This window comes from Capsicum annuum, chromosome 2, assembly GCF_002878395.1.
Source record: "Capsicum annuum cultivar UCD-10X-F1 chromosome 2, UCD10Xv1.1, whole genome shotgun sequence".
NCBI classification, from domain to species: Eukaryota; Viridiplantae; Streptophyta; class Magnoliopsida; order Solanales; family Solanaceae; genus Capsicum; species Capsicum annuum.
Window position 1 is genome coordinate 127829106 of NC_061112.1, and position 20380 is coordinate 127849485.

The 20380-nt window shown below is 31.6% G+C and overlaps 1 protein-coding gene across 1 annotated transcript; it reads right to left on the minus strand.

Annotated features, from left to right (window-relative positions):
* Window positions 1-6197: 6197 nt before the first annotated feature.
* LOC107863513 (receptor-like protein kinase HSL1) lies at window positions 6198-10219 on the minus strand. The gene is made up of 2 exons (XM_016709451.2): window positions 7437-10219; window positions 6198-6873 (listed from the first exon to the last, which is right to left on the minus strand). The coding sequence occupies exons 1-2, from the start codon at window positions 10051-10053 to the stop codon at window positions 6482-6484; spliced, it is 3009 nt and encodes a 1002-aa protein (XP_016564937.2). The 5' UTR covers window positions 10054-10219; the 3' UTR covers window positions 6198-6481.
* Between the last annotated feature and the right edge of the window lie 10161 nt (window positions 10220-20380).

A 20380-nucleotide genomic window follows, 5' to 3' on the forward strand; every position in this document is an offset into this window, starting at 1 on the left:
GGATAATCATCTAACTCTCTTTGAGCCCATTTTTAGCCTCTTAAAAATCATACTTCATGCTTAAAACATACTTTTCTTTAATGTTAAGGACACTTCAAGGTAGATATCGTCATACCTAGACTTGCAGGCCATATCATATCATATCCAATTCATAGCCCTTTCATTCAAAATCACGTTAATGATCACCAAAAGATTTAAACATCATATGAGAGTTCATATTTCAAATAACATAAGAAACGTATGCAAAACACTCTCTTTTCAATACTTTAACATGTGGAGGCCAATTCTTATATAAAACACATGCAATTCTTTGTTAGGAAACAAGAGCATTTAGAATAACAATCACCTCTTTGAGAAACATATAAAATCACCATGCATAATAGGTAAAGAGGCATTTAAAACTCAAGAATATCATCATTCATAAAACAGCCCCAACACTAGTCATAAATAAATCTCATGATCGAAAAAGGAGCTTATAGTTCATGCTCTCAAACACATTTCACAATTCACAACATGTCAATAGCATAAAATTTCATCATACAAGGGGGATTTCGTAAACCATGCTCATAGATCACTTTTCGAAACTCATAACATATGTACATATGACTATAACTCAAGTTCAAGAAAAAATCCCTTAGAAATTTCATAATTTCATCAAACATGGGTTCATGATGATCAATGCTCTTCAAACGGTTTTTAAAGCACATTATAGATACATACATATGCATTTTTAAAACTCGTTAAGATATTGAACTTACGTCCATGAGATTTAGGATGGTCCCACATACCTTGATAATGACGAGAACATAGAGAAATTTGACCCCTTGGAGAGTAGAATCCTCAAACTCTAAGTAGTTTCTCCTTTCTTGCTTATATAATAATGTTTAGGAATTTTACAAAGGTAAAAATAACGTGTTTAAGACCCTTTATTCGTCCCAAAAGGAATGGGAACGGTTTAAGAATGGTAAAATACCTCAATGCCCTAGAATAAAACAGAGCAACTTTTGACGCACAAAAACGCGGACCACAAGATCTGCGGTGCTGACCAAATGCGGACCTCATGGTTTGCAGCACGGAACCAAAGCAGATCTCATGGTTTGCGGCGCGGAAGCGGACCTGAGACAATGTCTCACTAAAACACTCATAACTTTTGACTTCGGACTCGGATTGACGAATAATTGGTGGCGTTAGAAAGAAGACTCAAAGGGCTTTAACTTGATATATAATGGGCCACATAACTTCTTATACTCTAGGTGTAATGGTCGTTTGAAGCTGATCCAAGAAAATCATCAATTAAAACTCAATTGGTAAGAAAGTGCCTAATTGAACTTTGAGCTAGGAGATTTTTATGATGCATATTCATCTCCGAAGACGTTTTCACACTAAAACATTGTTATTCATCCTTATTTCTAACAAGAAACTATTGGGTCGGCACTATATAAGTAGAAAAAATAATTTAAATTCTAACCCGAAAATGTAGGGTATTACATTCCCACTAAATGGAGCCTCAAGAATTTTCATTGTTGACACATGATGAATGGATAAGAAAAGGCGAAGGCATTAATACATAAGCATAAGCATGTTTTTTAACTTGACTTTAGTTCACAATTATAACCTTCAGCTTTGATTGTGCACAAGTAGACATTTAAACTTGTATAAAACTGAATAAATAGACACATATATCATAGTGGCATAATACATGTAGGACCTGAATTGGCCACGTAAAATGCCACATAGGACGCATGTGCGTACTAATTCAATTTTATGCAAGTTTAAATATCTACTTGTGCATATCGAAAATTGAAGAATGTAGATAAAAATTAAAATTAAGTTAAATGACACATGTATCTATATCAAAGGCAAAGCATTGAAAGTTTTGGCGTTGACTTGTTTGATAGTATTAAAGAAGTTGGGATGTTGAAGCAATAATGAGGAAGAATTAAAGAGGCACCAAAATGAGTGTGGTCTCTGAGATGAATTTTAAAAGCTGAAAATGAAAGGACGGACTATGGAGAATGGGCCATTGGGAGTATTAAAGCCCTAGTAAGTGCTGACAAATGTAGAAACAGAGTGGGCCCTCGGCCCACCAAGAAAGTTTATTCGTAATGGGACTTGGGCCTATTCATTTCTTTTCTCAATGTGCACACGGAGTGTGATGGAATCCCAGGTTTTACAAGCCCACAAAGCAACCGGGTCATTTCAACTTTTTTGGTCACGTTACGGAAAATTTCCACATTTTTTATAATTACTGAAATTTTAATTTTGAATCTGTCGATATACATAATTAACTTTTGATACATTTTTTCTTTATAAAAATACATAATTGACTTTCAATACTTTTTTTTTATTTTGAGTTTATCGAGAGACATAATACATCCAATTAGCCACTTTTTATGTTGCTATTTAAATTTATACACCAAGATAAATCTTTTCTTTTTTCTGCAAGGAATAAATAAATAAATGTATATATATAAGTATCATAATATTCCACATTTTATGTTCGGCACCCTTTAAGAATTTATGTTGTGGGCAATCTACTAGAAAAAGGAGTGCATTGTATAATAAGGAATTGGAATTTATTTTCCAACCAAATCTACTATCAACTTTGCATTAAATAACCAAATCTACTACTCCCTTTATTTCAAAAAGAATAACTTCTTTTCTTTTTAGTGCATTACAAAAAGAATGACTCATTTCCTTTTTTAGCAATACTTTAATTTCAACTTTTCACATGACATGTTTAGGATCATAAGATTAAAGAACATTTTGGTACATTTGACATAACTTTAATTTAAGACCATAAAATTCAAAAATTTTCTTTATTTTCTTGAACTTTGTGTCAAGTCAAAATAGGTCATTTTTTTTTTAAACGAAGGGAGTATCAACTTTGCTGCAAGTCTTATTTCTTTCTCTTCTTTTTATCCTACTACTTAACTCTTAAAGAGTTTGGAGTGTCAATGAGATGAGAACTACCTTCACCTAAAGGTAGTAGTTCACTGAATTGAATGACAATAAATTGGGAATTTTTGTTCCAACCACCCTGCCCTTCACCAAAGACAAACTTATTGGATAAGTGTTAGAACATGCACAACGAAACAACAATTCTACGGGATTAATTTAACTTACGTTGAAACTTTCACACAATTCATTCACTGCTTTGACTTTCAGGGTTACAGTCTTCTACTATTTTCTGACTAATCTTTTTGTTATCAAACTTGTGTAGACAAATTCTTTTGAATCCAAGGAGAGAGTAATCATCTTCTGAACAAAACCCTTATTTATTTTTGTTCTTTTTTTTTAAAGAAGGGAAAATCAAGAGACAAATATTTCTGCCCTTTTAATTGTCCAAAACGTTTTCAACCTATTCCACTGTCCAAAATGTTTTCAGACCTTAAAAGTCACTTAATGAGCAAAACGCTTTTATTTAAAATCAGAAAATATCATTTTTCTAATAGAAGACCAGTAAATAATATTACTTCTTCTAGTAAGTTCTTTTATCTCTTTTAAAATTGATTAGTTAATCAGGTATAGCAGGGACCGCAGATTTATTAAGTGAGACTTCCAATTATAATATTTATTCGGTGATGAAAGAATTTTCATATCATAATAAATTACAAATTATTTCACTATAAATCTGTAATTGCACTCCTCGATTTAATTTCGAAATTTGCCACTACATCTTATTTAACTCCCCATGTTAGAATTACCGACACCAACCAATTAAATTAAATTCTCTGAAAAATTAAGTCATTGATTAATTTAATCCTTCATTTATAATGCTTAGCTTATTTCACATGACGGATATAAAATCCACCTGCAGGATTTTCACGTGAAAACTTATAAACAATCATAAAGGGGTGTCTTCTATCTCAAGTTCGAGACATGATTCTATCAACTAATTAATATTTCACTAAGTAATTTGTCATCATCCAACCTATTAGGAATATTCTGACTCATAAAAGAGTCTCACCTTTTAATAGATTAAAACAATAAACCAAACCACATAGATCATGATAATTATATTAAGATTAAGAGTATAAGTACATGTAATGAACTAGAGAAGTTGTTTATTAAAATTCAGAACATAAACAAGCATCTCTAATTGGTCCGTTCAATACATACAAAATACACTAGCACGAAGTTGGAATATTATCACTCCCATAATTAAGATCAAATTATATTTAATCTTGTGCTACAATCATCAAGATGTTTGTCCTACCTCATTTTTTATTGTGAACGTTAATTTATTACTTATAAGAACCAACAATGTTAACCTTCCGTGCATGAGTTAAAATATTTCATACACAAAATTGTCTACTATATAAGTAAAGGACATACATGTTAACCCAATGACCTATTCAAAGAAAGATTTTATTAATATAATAAATTATCTTTATATGGGATGAAAATATAATACTATCACACAAACTGCATGGTTAATTGTATATCCTAACAGCAAGTACTATTTTATAAGTTCATATTTCCCACTTTACCCTCAATTCTTATCATTTATTTTTCTTAAGAGATATTTCCTTTTAAATATATCGTGGAATTAAGATCTCGCGACCGCTTATAAAATGAATAGAAAAAAATATATTTTTTCAAATCTTATATATGTAAAAGTGAAGAACTCGATTTGAAAGGACATACAATTTAAAAGAAATTGTAAATGATCTAAACACCCAATCAAAGAATTTCAATCACATTCTAGGTGACTGTCCTGTGAAAAATAAGACTGATCCAGTATATTTATACCAATGTACCCCATATTATTCCTATTTATTATGAAGTTCCTAAGTTTACCTACCTCAGTTTATTATTTTATGCTTTTAATTTGAAGGATGTGAGGTTCCAAATAGCGACCACTTGGTTGTAATTATCTAGAAAAAAAAGGATAGGAAAAAAGAAACAAAGAAAAAAAAAAAAAGAAGAATAGAATACACAAAATTAGTTATTCATCCACATGGGAAACAAATTAAGTTCACCAAAGATGAATATTAGGAATTGTTGTTCCAACCACCATGCCCTTATACAAAGGAAAAATACCTATTGGAGAAAATCTTAAGAAATTTCAAGCCTTTAAGGTTTTGATTCTACACGTGTTGGTGTCTTGCATCAAATGTATAGATGTACCATCGAAATCCACAAATTTAACGTTAGGAAAACAAAAAATAGTATGTGTAATCACTTGTCCAACTAATTCGAATTTGCACCAAATAATTTCACTAAAAGAAATAAAGCTCTCGTCCAGTCATATATTTTAAAACTAAAACTTTAAATTTAAAATTTGAATTTTTAAAGTTATGTTTGAACATGTATTTTAAAATTGATCTTTTATTTAAAGATTATTATATTTTTAAAATCTGAGCAAATTTTTTAGCATAACAGATCTTTGTAGATAAAATCTTCATAATCTAATCAAAGTTCAAAACGCAACAGAGTTTTATTGATAAATGTTTAAAAATATAGATTAAAATTTATGATCCAATATATTATAAGTTTTTCATTCAGTTAATATGTAGACCTTTTTGTCTCTGCTTTAGGCGAGTGTTTTGCCGACAAAATGAATTGTGTAAAGAGAAAAGTGTAAATCTGCTGTTTTATTGGAACAGCACACCAGATTTGATAAAGTTGATCCAACTTTTAACTTATTTTACATTTACTCAATCCCACTATTTTACATCTCTCCCTCTTTTTTCTCCTTAACTATTCATTTTTCATAAATGAATCAAGAAAACAACAAGCACACGTGCAACAAGTCTTAACATGTTGGCTAACAAATGACTACTGTCCTTGTGGATATGCACTGGATTGTCCTCTTCCCTTGGCCATAGTTTTTGTGAAAATGTTTCAGATGTATTGTTTGCAATTTGAGGTTGAGATGAAGAAGCTAAGGGACCCCATTACAGTTAATGAGAAAGAGGGCCATAAATAACTCACCAAACTCTAGTACATCCTAATAATTGGTATCACATTCTCTTACACAGTAAGAAATTTCAAAATTGTAGTAACATCTTTCAGAATTAAGCCTAGAAGAAGATGAAATATTCCCCTTCTTTTGGTAAAATTCTTTATGTGCACACTCTAGTAAGCTACCATTAAAAGCAGTAGCTCAGTTGCAACAACTAACTTTAATATTTTGTTTGATTAGACTCAAAAAGAGTGATGAAAAAGATCACTGTCAAGAGAATAGAGTATAGGTAGCACATTTAAGATCTTATAATGCCAGATAGTAGTGTAATTACTGCAATAATATTGGTGGTTGGATGAGATATACAATGAGAAACAAGCTTCTTCCAACTCTCTTTCTTTTCCTAATGTTCTTTTGCACTCTCACTTTTTCATTTAAACTTTCAATTCTTTCAATCCCCCTTAACCTAAACACAACACCAAACATCTAGTGGGAACTTGTGGACAAAGAATTGAGTAGTTAGCTGATGAACATAGAAGTTCCTTTGTGACAAAATTTGTTGAGCCATCCTTAAGCTACACTTCCTTGATCTGATGCTTCTTCATAGTAATAAGGTGTCAACTTGCCATCCTTTGAGGCAGCTTTGTGCTGGTTGACACCACCAACTTCTTGCAACATTTTAACGACCCGTCTCATCGAGGGTCGGTTAATTGGGAGAGGGCTAGTGCAGAGTAGGCCAATATTTAGGGCCTTGCATATCTCCTCCTTGAAACAAGAATCGAGTTTAGGGTCAATTACATGATCTGCACCCTTTTGGTCCAATGTACTGCACACCCACTTCACCAGATCCTTTTCCCCGAACTCAGGATCCACGGGGCGTTTCCCCGTCACAAGCTCTAGGATGACCACACCGAAGCTGTATATATCACTCTTCTCGTTCACCCGCAGTGTGTATGCATATTCTGGAATGTGAAAAAGAATAATTCAATCAACTCAGCAGTTCCAAGGAAACAACAATGCAAATCAAAACAAAGAATGACCACATGAAACCCGAAATATGGCTAGCTGTTAAGATTTCAAACATAGTAAGTGGAAAGCTAAGCACAAATAGCTTTTTCTACAGTGCTAATAGAGTCTTTTATGCTCAAGAACGATTACATCAGAAACGTTTAACTTGGCTGTGGAAACTCATGGAACCTACTTAAATTTTCAAAAGCTATGATCAAGAGCAATGATGTATTGTTACTGTATTAGGGTACACCAGACATGAGCCACTTTTCATTAGAAGTTTATTACTTAAAACATATGTGGAATATCTAGGAAATATTGCAGTATATAGATCTAGCCTTCTACTCAGTAGATGCAACACTGCTATGCTAATACTAGATCTCATTTTTGAAAGGCAGGAATCTAGAAACTAAAGGCATAAAAATTTGCAAGTAAAACTCAACATGATATCAATATGAACAAATTCAAACACGAACTCATGAAACTGAAGCTGCAAAATGAAAATTAGTCAACTAACCTGGAGCAATGTAACCACAAGACCCTGCAATAACAGACATGGATTTGATTCCCTTGGCATTAGCATTGGCATCGACCGCCTTTGCTACACCGAAATCAGCAACTCGAGCTCCAAAATCACCATCCAGCAAGATGTTGTTAGACTTAACATCTCTGTGAACGATAGGTGGAGCACAGTCATGATGCAAGTAAGAGAGTCCCTCAGCTGCATCCATGGCTATCTTATATCTCATAGGCCAGTCTAGAAGGCCACTTTTGCTGCTGTGTAGCAAATCACCCAAGCTTCCATTAGGCATATACTCATATACCAGAAGTTTGCAATCCCTAGTTGTACAACAACACCATAGCTTAACAATGTTCTTGTGACGAATCTTTCCCAAAGTCTCAACCTCAGCTTCAAATCCATCTTCTTGAATGCTACCTTTCTCGATATCACTACTCTCATCTGCTATTTTCACAGTTCTCAATATCTTCTTCACTGCAACAGTGTCACCCTTGCTCAGAACAACCTTGTAAACCTTCCCAGAAGAGCCGCTGCCGATTAAGTTGTCCTCATCAAGAGCATCCAAGATTTCATACTCGTTGAAACCCAATTTATGAAACGACATCAAAGTCCATTTAGACTTATCAATAGCCCTTTTAGCTTCCTTAAAGTTCTTATACTTCCAGTAGAACCAAACAACCCCAACTACAAACACCAATCCAGCAAGGGTGAAGAGTAACCTCAATAACCAAACATAACCAGCAGTTTTACCTTCAGCTGTTCCTTCACACAAGCCCTCAATGTCTCCACAAAGACCAGCATTCCCCAAAAAGCTACTCTTATACATTTCTTTTGCATAAACAGGGGGGATATCACCCGAAAGGTCATTGTTCGACAAGTTCAGCTGATTGAGCTTCAAATTCTGCAACTCCGCTGGAATTTTCCCTGAAAACTGGTTCCCTGATAGATCAAGATAATTCAAAACAGACAAGCTCCCAATTTCCTTGGGGATTTCTCCAGAAAGATCATTGTTTGCCAGGTTCAATTCATTCAATTTCTTCAAAGAATGAATCCCACTTGGAAGCTTACCAGTTAACTCATTGTTGTGAAGATCCAGCCTTCCCAATTGTCCAAGAATCACCAAACTTGCAGGCAAAGGCCCAGAAAACTGGTTATTATTACCAACAAAATCAAGAAGATTCTCCAATGAACCAATCTCCTCAGGAATGGAACCCGAAAATTTGTTCTTGGACAAAATCAAAGCTGATAAATTTGACGCACCAGCTATAGTCTTCGCAATATCCCCGGTGAGTGAATTGTCCATGAGCTCAAGCAGGGAAAGGTGTGGCAAACCCCAAAACCCCGCCGGAACATCACCAGATAACTGGTTGTGAGCCAGTCTCACCCGCAGTAAGCTCCTGCATTCACTCAAACTCACCGGTATTTCACCGGAAAGTAAGTTACCGATCATCAAAAGCTCCTCCAAGAACCCATTCCCACACAAATTTTCTGGAATTTCACCAGAAAATTCATTCTCCGACACATCAATCCACAACAACGGTGAATTCTTTCCAAGCTCTTTAGGCAAACTCCCATGAAAACGGTTGTGAAAAAGGCGCAACTCATACAAATTCCGCGAATTTGCAATGCCTTGTGGCAATTCACCAAACATTTGATTCTCATAAAGATTGAGCGACTCAAGTGGCAACTCACACAACTCCTTCGGAATCGTACCAGTAACCCCGTTCATCGAAACGTCAATTCGCCTCAACGCCGTCATTTTCGACCACCCATTCACCGGTAACTCGCCGGTAAACGAGTTGTTATACAGCTCAATTTGTTCAGCACTAGTCAACTCAGTGAGCCAACTTGGTATCGGCCCATTCAAGTAGTTTACAGCAAGGTCCAAATCCACAATCTTCTTCAACTTTCCCAACGTATCAGGAACTTCACCAATCAAATTACAGTCGGAAAGCCACAACACCTCGAGATTCATCAGATTACCCAGCTCCGGCGGGATCCGACCCGTAGAAAACGGGTTGTACGACAGATTCAGCTGCTTTAACGTCGTAACATTCCCTAAAAAACCTGGTATAGTCCCGTCAAGCAAGTTCCCAACTAACCCAAGAACCTCAAGCTGCCGGAAAGTACCAAAACTCGCCGGAATATCGCCGGTAAAATTATTCCCCGATAAGTCAAGATATTTCAAGTTAGGCAGCTCAGCTACACTCGCCGGAAGTGTACCCACCAAGAAATTCTGAGCCAAATCAAGATGCTCCAATACTTCACACCCAGAAAAATCTTCAGGCAAAGTAGTATTAACTTCATTGTTGTACAACGAAATGTAGCGAAGCTTCTTCAACCGACAAAGCAAAGAAGGAAAAGGACCAGCAACATTAGCATTAGACAAATCCAATGATGTAACAGACATAGTTAACTGGTCACATGAAACACCAAACCAGTTACATGGGGTATCATCGTGTTCATTCCAGTTAGACAGAACATTATCAGGGTCATCAAATCCAAGTTTCACATTGTGTAAATAGAGACCTTCTTGGTTAAGAGAGAAAACCAAAGCAGGGAGAAAAAGAGTAAACAATATTTGAAGAAACATTATTGAAATTGAAGATGTCATTTTTGGGGTTTATGAGGATCAAGAAAGAACAAAGGAAGAAGAAGAAGAAGAAGAAAGAGGAAAGAGTGAATTTTTCTTTTTGGGAAAAGGGAGTAGTAAAAGCTGACTAAGACATGTTAGTAAGTTTTTCGAGATAGACATTTATAGTGAAATTCATTTTTATATATAGAGTGAACTACTATATGGAGATGAAGGTGATGTGATATACTGTCCTTTTTCAAATATTTTTTTGAATATGGAAATAATTATGTTTTTTATTCTTCTTTTTTGGTGTTTTTTTTCCCTTTTGTTATGTTTTTTTATGAGTACATAAAATTGCATCAAAAAATGGGTTTTATCTACATGGGATGGGTACAGTATGCTAGTTGTCTGAGTTAATATTTAGGCGTAATACATAACCGTTTTCTTTATTTGAGTCTTTCACTTCAGTTAATATTTACGTTCTTTTAATTTATGGACGTGTATAAATAGAAATTTAAATTATATAAAAGTGGATAAGTAAATATATTTTATATAACATAATATATGTAAGATGCGCGTTGTCACAAGATGTTAGATATGATTTTTTTTTTGTTTAATTGACTTTATACAAGTGTAAGCACATATTTTGTGCACATTTAAAATTGAAGGCCTAAATATAGGTGAGGTCAAATTAAAAGATGCATTCATGTATTATGCATAATATTTACTTTCTTCTTGTCTATCTTTATTTATCATGGTGTCCATGTTTAATTTGTCAAAGAAGCAATAAATAAATGAATAATTTTATTATATTACTCATTAATTATAGGTCATAAATATTGAGAAATAAATAATTTTTACTAATAAGGTAAAATAGACATAATGTGATAATAATTATCTTTTAAATATTCAAATTAAATAAATAAAGTTAGATAACTATTTTTAATATACTAAATATGTAAAGATAGACGGAGAGAGGATTTACTGTTCAATACTCTAATAAAGGTATTAACATTTTTTAAATAATGATGCAGAATTTAATTAATTCATTTTGTGCTACAATAACTAATCGCGGGAACACCACAATTTTTGTAGCATGAACTATCATGCTGTATGGGGTGGGTCCAATTTTAATTAAGATACTATTATTTTTGTGACATGGATTCAACTTTTTAATCTTACCTTAAAACCTAAATCAAAGTTACTTTTCATAAGAACATGCAAATAAAGCTAGTCCCTTTTTTTTGTCCATTTTTTTTTTTGGTTAAAACCTTGTTTATTTTTCATTTTCGTCAAATATGGCTCACAATAATTTCGAATGAGTTTAATGGTTTCATATTATCAAGTAAATGACTAGTGGGTACTGATAAAAAAATTGAATAAATTTTCTGGATCAAATATTCATAGTCAATCGATATACTTTTATCTTGATTTATTACCTAGCTTCATTAAACTAGTACGATTTGATGTAAATATTGAATACGACTAATTTTGATTCATTTTGTATTGAAGTGTTTAGGAGTCTTATAACTTGGATAACAAGCATCGTTTGAACAAATTCCCAGCAAGCAATAAAGGTTGTGGAAATTATAATATCATAAGCCTATCATTCTGTAAATTAATGTAACTTTTAAATATATATATATATATATATATATATATATATTTGATGAAAAATCGCAGCTGTTAAGAGTATAAATCACGACATATATATTTTCTCATGTCAACTTGATTAAATGTATTCAAAATTCCCAAATATATTATTATCCATATAAATAACTTAGGATATCAGCAAAATCTCCTCATGTGTTAGACTTTGACCTGTGTTTATGTATTTCTGACTTAAAATTTAATCCTTCAAAATTGGATCTCACTTCAATTTTATTGAAGTTGTGGCAAAGTCATAACATATGTGCACATGTTCAAATTTATACTTTAGGAGTAATACCATATACTGTAGTAGTTTTATTACTGCATGCATAGAATACAAAATAAAGTATATATCGACTGCTCTGTTACTTATTTTTAGAATTTTTTCATGATCATTGATCAGTAAGAATAAAGAAGGTTGCTAGGCACCTACAAATAAATTTCATTTTTTATCTCCATAATATTTTCATGAGTTATACATGAATCACCTGTGAAGTACTACATGAATATAGTGTTTCTGTTACATAACCTATTTTTTTCTCGCAAAAAAAAACAAAATAAATAAAATAATTGTGATGAAAATATGTTAATTAATTTACTCTACTCTACTCTAGGGTCAATTTTACTATACATATTTACCTATCGTACATCAAATTTGTCGTTTTGTTTCATGTGATTTTTTTACCTGAGCAATCCGCATAAAATTTGAAATTTAATTATTCGTGCTGAAAATTTTCAATCAGAAAGTAAGCGTTTAATTGTAAAGGTAATTTGAATGTGAAATATGTCAAAATTCAAATAGACAAGCTTTGTTACTTGTTACCCTTTGGATGTTTTATGACAGAATAAACGACAATCGTCGGATCAAATTCAGAATCGAAGATTCACCATCACAGGATTTAACAATGAGAAGAAGACAAAAAAGAAGAAGTAAAAAAGCGTGTACATACTTACCAAAGTAGTCAAATATTTGTTCCAAAATTTCCCTTTCTTCAATACTAAGGGCATTACCCAATTTCTCTTTCAAATTCAAAGCAAAATTGCTCTGGCTTGTAAACATGTCTTTTAATTTAGCATAAGCTCGTATCTATCACCTCTAATTCGGAATATATATAAATTAGTATTTAAATTTATATAAAATTAAATTATTAAATATATATATTTTATGTGACATATACACACTGAATATTATGTAGAGCACGAATTGGTCACAAAGGACGTCACATAGAACACATGTATCTACTTATTCAAATTTAAATTCCTATTTGTACACCCTCAAAATTGAAAGATAGAAATAAAATTTAAAATCAAATTTAAAAACATATCTATGTATTAAACCTTTTAAAATTTGTCCATACAAACTGTGATAAACTTTCTCAAAGAAAGAATTTTGAATTGAAACTTTGTGTCCATACAAACTCTGTCACAAATTGTTTCTAGAATAGGCATAATTACGGAGTAAGGATAAAGTTACGTATGATAAATTTTTATAATGTGATTTTTCCCTAAACTTCCATACATAGCAACGGTCTTTCCCTAGTCTTTCATAGCAAAAATTTTAATCCATCAATGCTGCCTTCAACTTTTAGAATAAAACAAAAGCCTTTTTTTAAAAAAAAAAAATCCTCCAAAAGATATTAGGAAAAAATTGTTGGACGGGGCACTTGCATGTAGGTAAATGGTGTACATTCTTGAATCAACATATTTACTTATTTCTATATGTTCTTTTTATGTTTTCTTTTTGACCCTTTTTTAACTACGCAAGCTTGTATTGTTAGTAGCAAGGAAAATTTTTTAAGGTCAAGTTTATGAAATTTTATTGTAAAAATGTAAATTAGACAACCAAAATATTTATAAAGTAATTACAAGTAAAATTATACGATAAACATCAATTGATAATTTAGTAAAAATGATATGGAGAACGTAATTTCTCGTTAAACTATGCTAATAAAAAATATTTGCCCGGTCAATTTTGTAGCGAACTATATTTAACGATTCCCAATTGCATTGGAGGAGCCATTAACGAGACGACCAAAGCTTTTCGTGTTCATTTTTTGCTCGCCAATTCATACATATGAACACGATTGGAATTAGCAATTTTTATTTATTTATTTAATGAAAAAATCCTTTTGGCCACAATAGAAAAAAGTTAGGTTCACACCATAAACTAGTTAACCTTTTGAAATTTTTACCATGTGTGGAAATTTATTTGAGAAAAAACTCACAAGACTATGTAAGTATTTTCACAATTACGATCAAATTTGAGCCAAAAAATTATGGTCATTTAGCACTTTCTCTTATTTAACTTTTGTTGAGTGAGGAGGGGTACATGGCTAACATTCATATTGGTTGGCAATCAAATAAAATTTTGCCCTTTTGGGGTATAGTGCCTTTCTATACTCCTCCAACCCTGTTTCCAACACCCCCTTAATTATTTGTAGTTGAAAATATAGATAAAATTATTGGAAAATGATCAAACATATTCTTGAACTATTTGAAATGGAGTAAAAATATGTTCCTCCGTTAAATTTTTAGCTCAAAAATACCCTCTCTATCAAACGAAATGACACCAAGCATATCATGTGGACAAAAGCATCACCTGAACAATTCACGTCTGCATCCACATGAAAAAACTCTCAGTTAATCTACTAACTCACTTAATAACCATCATCAACCCAAGAGAGACCAGGAAAAATTATATTTTTGACTTGTAGAAAAATAGAATTGTCATGATTCAAACACATGATGTGTATTGTCCATTTTGAACCCATGCTCACACAAATCTGTGTTATAGACTACATCATATCAAGCCCCATAAGTGAGCAACATTATGCCTTTCTATGTTTTGTAGAAGCGTATATACTTTTTGAGAATAAAAATATTTTACTTGATTTGCGAATATTCTATTCGAGAAATTCTGTTGATATAATAATGTAAAACGGCTCTTGTTCTATTCTTATTCAGAGATTTCTCTATGAATAACATGAATGGGAGTTTGAATTAAGAAGGGGAATGAAAAAAAGTCCTTGACCCGCAAGAGAAATTATTCAATCACATAATTTGGATTCTTAGAAATATGACGTCTTTCAGGATTTCTATTTCATATTTTAATTATATACTTACTAGCCTAAAAGCGTTCAGAACCCCTCACCGTACTCCGTCGTAAGTATCACAAGTACACTCGTCTCACAGTATACATAAAATTATCTATCTAAATTATTCTTTTAATATCCCAACACACAGGAATACGTAATCCATTAATTGAAATAACATGGCTATAAAAGTAAATTCTTGAATAAATATAAGAAGTAATAAAACACATACTGAATTTTATTAATAATAACATAACTGGCATTTTGATTTATTGCCAACATGATATTTTTGAGCGTGCTTCTTGTCTGATTTTGCCTGAGCTTCTCGTTTTATATACACTGTATATCCAGGCAATACTTTACAGTAAAACACTTTTTTCCCAAAGCTGTTTAAATTTTGCCCAGCACATTCAAATACACTTTTTTATAAAAGACACAAATTAATCAAGACTGTTTTTGTTTGCTTCAAAACATAAATTATTAGTACTTTAATTTAGGCTGCATGTATTGATACTTTTTTGTTTTTACTTTTTCATAGTCAAACGAGATTATTGTTTAATTTTATACTCCTATATATAATTAAAGTTGAATGCGTGTATATATGTGGTTCATTCAATAAAAGTCTAAAACAAACAATTTTCTTTGTAATCCAGACACAATTACTATAAGAACCCATTATTCATGTGTAAATTAAACTCTTTCTAAACATATTCGCAATTTCAGAAAGTGGTTAAGTAATTAAGGGACTGTAACCTAAATAGCAAAAAACAAATGATTGAGGAGGACAAAAAATCGGGTAGGTGGGAAGGATTTTCAATCATTTGGAAATAACTAATGCTAGCAAGTACTGTCATTGTCATTTTAAGGGTGTATTCAGAAAATATTTTCATGGATTTTTTTGTTTTTCTTTGAAATAAACGAGTTTTTTTTTTTTTTTTTGTACTTATTATGTAAGGAAAAAAAATATTAAGAGAGGTTGTATATATATAATTAGTCTAGATATAATATATGTAATATATACGTACTTTGAGTTTAAACTAGACGTGTGCATCGGTTGGTTCGGTTCGGTTTTACGTGTTATTGATTCGGTTTATCGATTTTCGATTTTTAAATATGTAAAACCAATAACCAACCAATAAGATATTTTCTTATCGGTTTTGGTTTATCAGTTTTTGATCCTTGACGGTTTGATTTTCGGTTTAATCAATAAGAAAATACTTATAAAATAAAAATCGTAACAACTAACATAAAAAAATGAAATCTTAATTACCGCCAAAACCTACGCAATGCATTTTAGTTTGCAAGGATCTTCAAACTTGAACTGAATGTTAGTTAGAAAAAAATTGAATCCTAATTGTTTGAAGTTATAAATGTTACACGCTTTTTATTACGATAATAGCGGAACTTTATATTGTGTTTTGTTGCCCTGAATATGTTAATACTTTGTGAATCACTGAATTATGAATTAGTGGTGCATATAATCTATATATATACACATATCTCTCTCTCTATATATATAGATAGATAGATAGATAGATAGATAGATAAAGAGTGAGAGATTTAAATATATAACATAAATAAGGATAAAACAATAATGTAGTGTATCCTTATTGGGTTATTGGTTTAATCGATAACCCAATAAGCTAAAATCGATATCGAACCGTTTACCCAATAAATTTTTTTATAAAACCAATAAAAAATCGTTAACCCGATAACCCAATAACATTTTTATCAATTTGATTTTTGCATACCCCTAATTTAAACATTAAATTTAGGCAATCACGTTCAATAGGAAGCACTTTCCTTCCCAAGTGAAACTTTTACAAATCCGATTATAGAAAGCCAAAAAGAGGAAGAGGAAAAAAAATCACTCAGTCAGAGCATCTAGAAAATCAGTTCTAAAGAATGACCAACGGCCTTATTTTATTGAGGCCTTTGTTACCCCCCACCCCAATTGATTTGTAGTATGGTCGTGCATGAGTTGTGATGAAAGATATGACATTATTTTTAATGGTAAGTACTTCATATATTCTTAATGATTTCATATTTATTCTGAAGGCAATCGCCTCTAGCACAGAGAGTTCTATTCTAAACTAAAAACTTTTGATATGAATTTAAATTAATCGAATCTGAAAATGAATAGTTGATACCGCATAGATTACAAGAAAATCATCGTGGCATCTTGATTAGTTTTGATTAAGTAATGGCCTTAGCCATCAATTGATAATGATAGTTCATTACATACGTACCATCAATTCTTCCATTGGCTAATACTAGGCTACTAGCATAGCTGAATTTTGACTTTAGTTTCTCTTTCAAATAGTGGAATTCCAACACCTATGGCCTATATATTGGCTATAGTAAACGTGTAATTATCTCTCTTTTTTTTTTTTTTTTATAATTCGATATCTGGTATCTACGTTAGAGCCTGACTATTTTGAATTCACGCCGAATAGGGCCCCATTCGGGGGTACCACTCCTAACAGAGTTTTCTTCATGTTTAGGATCGAACCCTCGACTTTGATTAAGAGTGAAACAATCTTATCCACTGCACCACAACCCATGTTGATTTTATTATCTCTTTCTATTCGTGGCAAATGTACGTATGAACAAATATCAATTCCAAAAATAAATAAAAAAATTATGAATTCAAGAAAGTAAACAAATATCAATTCCAAAAATAAATAAAAAAATTATGAATTCAAGAAAGTAACTTCGAATATATATATATATATATATATATATATATATATTAAAATTATTGAATTCAGATACGAGCCTACTCTCAACCCAGGTGGAGGGGTGGGGGCCTGAGGGGTGGATATAATTTGATAGGGTGATTCTGGAATATATTTAAATGATTGAGTGAGGTAATTAATAGAAGCAAGAAGTCATAGGGTAAAAGTGTTGATAATAATTCTTACTATGCTTGGTAGCTAAGGGAAAATGGTGATTAATTATAATGCGTGGAATGTTCTCATTATAACTATCATCATTTTCTTTAATGTCATGGAACCAAGTCACCAACTATAATTTGCTGAAATATCATGTCTCTTTTATTACATAAACAGCATGTATTATGACGTTTACTACCAATATGCCCGCAATCACGCATGATTTTGCCAACCCCATGCGTGAGTTTCACTCGCGTCTATGTAGAAAGATAATTCATTCACATGGTGCCACGTCGTTAAAAGGGCTGACTTGAAGGAAAGTCATATTTGTGCAATTTTGAATAGTTAAAGGTCATACTTGTGCACTATCAAAGTTTTGTTTTTATGTTAAAACGACGTCATTTTTTTTTTTATTATTATTATAATTTATTTGGAATCGAATCCGCGCGGTAGGCTGATGGTAGCGCCCAAGTAGAGCAAATAACATCACTGGACTATCTAAGTGTCCTGTTTCATGTGGTTCAACATTAATATACGTACATAAATATAGATTTTCTACCTTATATATACAACGTAATTTTTTTACCGAGGGGGTTCGGGTCAACCCCATGGCAACGCCCCTGCGTTGATTTAATAACGTTAATTTAATAACATTTTAATAGCGTTTATTTGATAACGTTAATTTAATATACTACTATTACTATCCTTAATAACGTTAATTTAGTAACGTTTTATTAAAACTGTAATTTTTTTTATTATTAGTATAGTTTCATCTTTAATTTAATATGTAAATAAATTATATTTAACTTAAATTCACCCTCTGCTTTATAATATATATACATATCCGCGCGATTTTTTCATATGAGGCTGACCCACCTAATTAATAAATCTTCAATATTGCTCATTTTCCGCAATGACAAAAGAAATTAGATGTCATTTTAAACTTTGAGCCAAAAATAATGAAAAAATAATAGTGAAAAGTCATTTAAAGGTCATATTTGTGCAGTTTTGAATAGTTAAAGGTCATATTTGTGCACTGTCAAAGTTTAAGGTCAAAGTTATAATTTGGTGTCAAGTTTAGGGTCATATTTATGTATTATGCCCTTAGATTTTAAGATGGACGTGCCCAATTGTGCGTGTTGAACACGCGTTTTGCCACGTAAGAACGGAGGTCATATCTGTGCAGTTTTGAATAGTTAAAGGTCATATTTATGCACTGTCAAAGTTTAAGGTCAAAGTTATAATTTGGTGTCAAGTTTAGGGTCATATTTATGTATTATCTCTAAGAATACTTATTTTGAGACTGCAGGAGTATATACATTTCTGTATAAATGTACTCCCTCCGTTTCGTTTTAGCTGACTCTCTTTTTTAAAATATTTGTTTCAATCTAGTTGACCTTTTGATGAAATTAAGAGAATTTTATTATGTTCTTCTAATGCTACCCTTAGCATTAAATGACTAAACAAAGTGTATATATATTCAAATTTATACAAATTTATATTTTCAAAATATAATTAATAAGGCTAGTTTGATAAAATAAACTCCTAATAAATATTTTCTTAAAGAAAGTGCCAAATTCATAGGGCTCAACTAATACGAAATGAAGAAAGCAAAAGAGCTCAATTTGTGAGGACCATTATTTATTACTACAACTTCAACATGCACATTTTGGCCAGGTTTGGACATGATTTAAAATTGAATTGATTTGAAGTCGCAGTTCAGTTTGGACATATTGAATTTTTTAAGTTGTATTTTTTTTTAGACATATAAAATTCATTAGTTGTGAAAAATATCTCGAAAAAAATCATGTACAATCTTACCAAATGAGCAAATCATAATTCATAAACAAAAGTAACAAAATAGAAAACTCATGACTAATACTCTCTCCGTCTCATTTTACTTGTTTCAATTTGATATTGCATATTGATTTAGAAAAATAATTAATAATATAACTATTTTATCATAATATTCTTATTAAATGATGTTTACATTTTAATTTAGAGAAAAAATAATTAATACTAAGGGTAAAAAAAGAAAAAAAATATCTTGTCTTGATTAATAAAAAAATGACAAGTAAAATAAAAAATTAAATAAAAAAATTTGAAACAAAGAAAATGAGACGGGAGGGTGCAAGTGAGTAATAAAATCCATGTATAGCTTCATTCATGTTTCCTAGTTTATTGCACTTTCCAAGTACAACTCCCAATAAATACTACTTTGTTCGTCTTAATTTATTTATCGAATTTTGATGTGACAAGAGTTTATAAGAAATAAAATACACTTGAGATTTTTTACATGTCATGTTAAAATTAGAATTAAAAAAATGTAAAAAAAAAAACATTCTTTTTGACACAAACAAAAAAAAAAAAAGAAGTTAGTCCTACAAATTAGAAGGAACTATAATATTTTTCTGATGCATTGTTCCGGGTGAGAAATTAAATTCCCAAAAAATATTAGTACATAAAGTTACACGTATAAAGTATCTCACTAGCTTGTTGCAGGAACCTTTCTGCGTTTATGTAAAAAATTATTTAATTTACAAGAAAGAATTTCCCCAATTCTCATTCAAAATAGCAAGTGCATCGTATGGAGGTTTTTCTTTATTTTGACTAGGAGGCTTTTTATTTATTTCTTCTTCATGTGCCCAAATTAAACCTCTTTAGGGTCGTTTGGTGGTGTGTATTGACAAAAATAATACATATATTAATTAATGTGTATTAAAAATATCT

Excerpts from the sequence above, each read along its gene's own strand:
- LOC107863513 (XM_016709451.2), bottom strand. The coding sequence starts at position 10,053 with ATGACATCTTCAATTTCAATAATGTTTCTTCAAATATTGTTTACTCTT. Across the intron at positions 6,874-7,436 it reads TTGTGGTTACATTGCTCCAG|AATATGCATACACACTGCGG; the intron begins GTTAGTTGACTA and ends TTCACATTCCAG.